This window comes from Quercus suber, unplaced genomic scaffold (genome assembly GCF_002906115.3).
Source record: "Quercus suber isolate HL8 unplaced genomic scaffold, Cork oak 2.0 scaffold_56, whole genome shotgun sequence".
NCBI classification, from domain to species: domain Eukaryota; kingdom Viridiplantae; phylum Streptophyta; class Magnoliopsida; order Fagales; family Fagaceae; genus Quercus; species Quercus suber.
The window spans coordinates 445405-451791 of record NW_027069521.1 but is presented as its reverse complement, the minus strand read 5'-3'; the positions used below and the strand labels follow the sequence as shown (position 1 = coordinate 451791).

General features: G+C 34.5%; 1 protein-coding gene across 1 annotated transcript; it reads right to left on the bottom strand.

Moving 5' to 3' along the window:
* Positions 1 to 509: 509 nt before the first annotated feature.
* LOC136067056 (uncharacterized) lies at positions 510 to 2255 on the bottom strand. The gene has a single exon (XM_065772314.1). It carries the CDS (start codon positions 2253 to 2255, stop codon positions 510 to 512), a length of 1746 nt encoding a protein of 581 aa, XP_065628386.1.
* Positions 2256 to 6387: the final 4132 nt, after the last annotated feature.

Here is a 6387-nt window from a genome sequence, read left to right as displayed (position 1 = left end):
TGATATGAGTGCATACGAGACAAGCTAAGCTCGTAGATGCACAAAGCTATTAGTACAAAGGTACAAGGCAAAACATGCTTTGAGACAAAACTCAACAATGCTAATCAAACTTTTTGGATTTTCAACTTTTTATGTGTTTTTGGATTTTTGACACAAAAACAATTAAAGATTGATCAAAAACACAAACAAAATGACAATGTAAAAAAATTTTAAAGTAAATAGCAAACAAACAAAAAAACAAATTTTCAACACTCACTAGCAAAAAGCATACAACCAAGTATAACTACACAGCATAGGAAGAATTAATGCATGGACATATTGTAATGCTTATGCATGAGTACCCTATACGATTGGGTACGAGTGTTAGGACTTTCAAACCTTCTAGTGAAGCTTTCCAAGCAAGTGGTGAATGCACCAATCATCTTCCTTATGTCCATCATTCTGAAATCACCATTTCGACCTCTTGATGACTCAATAACCTAAGTCCTCTTGTCACTTCTTGGTCCTCTTTACGTTTGTTCTGTTGCGTTCTTCAATGCTCTAAGCTTGTGACAATTTGGTCTGGTATGTCCTTGCTGTCCACAATGGTGGCAAAAATGGTTCGTTCTTGGACCTCTTTGTGATCTTGGAAGTGATTTCCTTCCAGCTTTTGGTTTGACCACAAATTGATTACGGGGCTTATTCAACACCCGTTGCTCAGCCACATTCTTCCTCTTTTCATTTTCCACTTTCTCAGGATTAGGGGCAGCCAATCCTGATTCTTTGGCTTCCACAAACTTCATTTCCTTGGAAATTTTGACAGCTGAACTACTTTCTCCTATATAACCCAATCCGGATTTTTCTGAAGTGTGTTTTTGAGAGGAAATGACATCATCTAGCTTCTTGGTGGAGACCCTCTTTATCTTGGCATTTGCTTGAACTACCTCGTGCTCAAGGAATCTAATTTTTAAGTAGGCTTCTGACAACTCTGCATTTAGCTTCTCTACTTCACATTTGGTTTCCTTGTATCGCACTAGAAGACTTCTGTAATCTCCCTTAGCCCTTTTCATCTTTTTAATGGCTGCATTAGCCACTTTTGCATATTCACTAGTCTTCTCAAGAAGGGAATTGTATGTCTCTTGTAGTCCCACTGCTTCTCCATCTTCCTCGTCTTCAGATTCCTCAACTATCCCAATTAACTCCAATTCAAAGTGCTCACCAAGTTCCTTCACAAGTGCACCCAAATCATCCGAGAATTCTACATGAGTAATGGTCATAAATGCAGAAAAATTTCCTTCTCCATCACAGCTCTCTTCCGACTCAGAATCTGATGAGTCCGAATCACTAAGTGTTGTGGCATAAGCCTTGCTCTTCCCTCTTAGATAGTTAGGACACTCGTTCCTAAGATGTCCTTGGCCATTGCATTCATAGCACACAATGCCTTGAGGAGATTGTGAATCCTTTCCTTCTTTCTTCTTAAACTCCTTCCTATCACCGTTGGAGGATGAAAACTTCCTTCTGTTGAATGGTTTCCCACTGTTTTTCATCTTCAGGAATTTTCGGAAGTTCTTCGCAAGGAATGCTACCTCCTTCTCCACTTCATCTTCTTCAGAAGAATCATTCATTCTTTTAGTGATGGTTTTAAGAGCAAGAGATTTACTCGTCTTATGAGAAGGCAATCCCAACTCATATGTTTGGAGAGACCCAATAAGCTCTTGGATTTTGATCTCATCCAAGTCTTTACTCTCTTCTATAGCAGTGACTTTTGCTCGAAAGCTCTCTGGCAAGGACCTCAAAATTTTTCTCACCAACTTAGTATCTTCAATCTTCACACCAAGATTGAGCTTAGCAATTACAATTTCGTTGAGCTTCCCATAGAATGAATCAAAGGGCTCATCATCTCCCATTTTAAGTTCTTCGAATTTGGTGGTAAGCATTTGAAGCTTTATGTCCTTTACTTTCTTTGTTCCTTCATAAGTGGTCTCCAATATCTCCCACGCCTCCTTGGCGACCGTTATGTAAGAAATCCTGTGAAATTCATCTGGAGACACACCACAGAAAATTGCATTCAAAGCTTTACTATTAGCGTTAGCTGCCGCAAAGACTGCCTTATCCCAAGTGGATTTAGCGGCTTCCAGCTTAGTCCATCCTATTTCAACCACATCCCAAATAGTATCATCAATTGAACACAAAAATGCCCTCATTTGGACTTTCCAAAAAGCATAATTACTACCATCAAAATATGGTGGAACATTTAGAGATTGAGACCGGTCCATCTCAATACGGGGTCAAGGATCGCACTAAGGTGTTGAAACCACAGAAAGTGCACCCACTCTGATACCAATTGAATGTTCAAATAATGTATAAAACACTATAAACGTTTAGACCTCAAAATTACAAATTACCAATTCAAGCTTATAATCAAACAATAAATGTGTGGAACATGAACACAAGCTAATACCAGAATTGATAAACAATCTAAGCCAATTAAAATCACATCCACAACAGAAATTAAAAGGCAAAGATTAAGGGAAGAGAGATGCAAACACAAAGACAACATAGCGATGTGTTATCGAAGAGGAAACCGATGCCCTCGGCGTAAAACCTCTCCACTGCCCTCCAAGCGGTCAATAATCCACTAGAAAATGTAGTTGGGATACATGAACAGTAATAGATCCTTCAAGCCTAATCTACCCAGTGTACCTAAGCCTTCTAAGCTTCTTGCTCCAACGAGGTTGTGCCGAACCTTTTTCTTTTCTAACTTACCAGATTCCAGTATAGCCCATAGCATCAACCAATTACCATTGGTCCCTTCCTAACTGCTTCCTAAAGCACCAAAATACCTTCTCACAGATGTGGGTATGGTAAGAAAAGGATTTGGTCAAGAATCTCTCAAGGATGTGTCAATGGAGAGGGTGAGAGTAGAGGAATTTGAAGAGTTTCTTTGTAAAGATTGTGGATGAATCAATCTTATTTTTCTCTAGGGTTTCTCTCTTAAAATTCTCTCTGGAAGCTCTCTACATTTTGTGGGTAAAAGGGGTATTTATACTGGGATGAGAGTGGAATGCCAAAATTCAGGTTTTTCAAAACAAGGCTGGCTAGTGGCTTGGCCTCGCGACTTGGTTGAGTCATGAGTTCAAGCTATGAGATAACAGAATGGCCAAGCAGGACTTTTTGTCTTGTAGTGCACTAGCTAGCATGACTGTTCATCTTCTCGCACGCTTCACTCGTGTGCTGCAGTTGGCGGCTTGCCAGTTGCGAGTCACCCGCGAGTCCCAGCCACGAGTCTCTGCATCTTTGCACAATCTTGAGCATTTCTTCACACTCTCTCACTCACTACCCATATATGATTCCCACCTAAATACGGGGTTTCTAAGTGCTGAATTACAAGCAAATTTGCATGAAATAAAGCCAACAAGATGGTTGACCAAATTCAACCTTACAAATATAAAAAAAAAAATTGATAAAAAATTTTATGTGTATTAGAGGAGAATTAAAATTTTGTTATAAATAAATGAAAGAAATGAAATTCGAAAGGGTAAACTACATATTTGGTCCCTATCTTTAACATCATATTTCAATTTAGTCCCTAACCTTTCAATTGTATCAATTTGGTCCTTAATTTTTCAATATCGTGTCAATTTACTCCCTATCATTATCTCTTGAATAGAAAAGTCTGATGTGTCAAACGACCTAAATAATATTAAAAAAAAATTTGCCACATCATTTGCCACTTGTCAAATCTTTTTAAAAAAACTCAAATAAAATCTTTCCTTATTTTGTTTGATAGAAGTTATAGAACCACACACACACATTTAAAAAAAAAAAAAAAAAAAAAAAAAAAAAAAAAAAAAAAAAAAAAAAAAAAAAAAAAAAAAATAGTATGAGGTTTCATGGCCTCATTAAACAAATTAAACAAATACTTATATAACATGAACCCTATGCTGGGGAATCAATTATGCAATTTATTTCTGAATACAACCCTATGTTGTAACTGGTTAATCAACCTTATGCTGGGGGATCAATTATGCAAGTTACTGAATGTTCTTTTAATTAAAAATTTTTTCATTTATAAATTACCTTCTTTTGTTTTACACATTTTTTATTTATTTACAAAAGTGCCACATTTTTATTTTTGTTTTTTTGGAAACATAGATATGAAATGTTGACAAATGGAGAAGTACAAAACAAGTGCAAAGTTGGGATTTTGGGAGCCAAATTTGGCAATCATGTTAGAAGTGGAGAGGCCAAAGCTTTGTTTCCGAAGGTGCTAACTCTTTAAAAAGAAATGAGTGGGTTCTATTTTTACCTATTGTTGGAGTGTTTTGGAAAAAAAAAAAAATAGTATGGGGTTTCATGGCCTTATTAAACAAAGTAAACAAATACTTATATAGCATAAACCCTATGCTGGGGAATCAATTATGCAATTTATTTTTGAATACAACCCTATGCTGTAACTAGTTAATCAACCTTATGTTGGGGGATCAATTATGCGAGTTACTGAATGTTCTCTTAATTCAATTTTTTTTCTTTTATTTATTTATTTATTTATAAGTTACCTTCTTTGGTTAACACTCATGCTTTGTTTTTGAGACTATATATATACAAGTTGGGTTTCAATTTATACATAGTGTAATTTTAAGCAATAGTACACTACTCAATATTTTTTAATTGAATGCGAATTTTGACAAATTCACCGTTAGATTACATTATTTTCATATATTCTCCATACTTGTAAAATTTCAAGGTGATCAAAGATTAATAGTCATGTCATCAATCAATTGTTTAACTTCAAGTTTATGCAGTTTAAAATAATACATAAAAGATGAGTTTATGGATCGAATGGTAAATAACATTTAATTGACACGAAAATTGGCATGAATGTTAAGAACATATAGAACATGTAATTCAACAGTGAGATTTTTAAAATATGAATTCTATAATAAGTTATTGGGTGGTGTAATATGTAACTTGAATGCATCCCATATATATATATATATATAGTATTTATTGTCTATTGTTTCCTTTTTAATTAATCATAGTATGGTTTTAATTTTAAACGTATTCTTAAATCTCATTAATTTTGTTGATGTACAGGATAATTACGTTAGTTGTTACATTTCAAAGGAGGGGATATACAAGATCAACATTTTCTGTAGGCCTCAATGAACAAAAGATGGAACACTTCAATTTAAATTTTTTATAATAAATGTAGAAAGTAAAAAAAAGAAAAAAGAAAAAAAGAAAAATAGAACCTACTTTGACAGTATTTCGTTTTTATGATTTCTTAATTTGTATTTACTTTTTATCATTGTTCTGAATAAGTATTTCTTACGGAATTTTTTTAAAAAAAATTAATCATGGTTATTTATTTATTTTTTTTATAGAGATAAAATTGGGTTTTAAATATAAAAAAAATTGATAAAAAAAATTTATGCGTATTAGAAGAGAATTAAAAATTTGTTATAAATAAATGAAAGAAATGAAATTCGAGAAGATTGTGATGGCAATATTTCACCTGGTCGGCTAGTCCCCACTTCCTGGTTGTAATATAACACTTGCAATGATGCGCATAAATTAGGAGGGACACACTAGGAAGCCCAAGAGGCTACAAGCCTACAACTAGATGTAACTCGAGAAAATATCCCTAGACAAATGTGTTGGAGAGAAACTCTAAAGAAATAAGGAGTTGTTCTGATGATTCATACAGTCTCATAGTTTTCATGAATTTTTTATTAGAAACATTATCTTGAACCAACCTTAGGGATTCCTTATTGTTATGTTGTTGGGTGTAGGACAAGGGACTAAAAGAGACACACGTGAGCACACACACACAAACACGAGGGAATAGTTGCTTAAAAAGCATTGAAGACCACCATTAGTTTACAAAAAAAATAAATAAATAAATAAATAAACAAAGAAGGTATCCCCTAAACTAAAATTGGCAAACTGTTTGGGTTAAACGGGTTTGGGTTTGACCCGATTGGATATGTTTAGAAATTTATTAGACTAACCCTTCCTTTATATTTGATGTTAGGAACACACTTAGGATTAGTGTCCCTTGATGAGGGATTTTGGTTCTTGATGATAGCTCTTATCATCAGACTAAGACACCAATTAGTTTTTGGTATAGGTAGGGATTGAACCATAAATCTCTTATTCAACCATCAGAAATTTTACCAGTTGAGCTAACTAGAACCCATTAGTTTTTGATGATTAAATTATTGAATTTGGTTTATTAGAGAGAGAGAAAGAGAGAGAGGCAGCAACTTAATTATTATTTAATATGATGTTACAAATTACGTGCATTAAGTGGCAGTACATGCCGACACTGAAAATGCATGCAAGGTGTCTTAATTGGACTTTGACCTAAGAATGCCCTAACATAGTAGTATTTCTCACGACCTA

Bases quoted from the DNA above. Each gene is read 5' to 3' on its own strand.
- LOC136067056 (XM_065772314.1), bottom strand. From the start codon at position 2,255: ATGGACCGGTCTCAATCTCTAAATGTTCCACCATATTTTGATGGTAGT.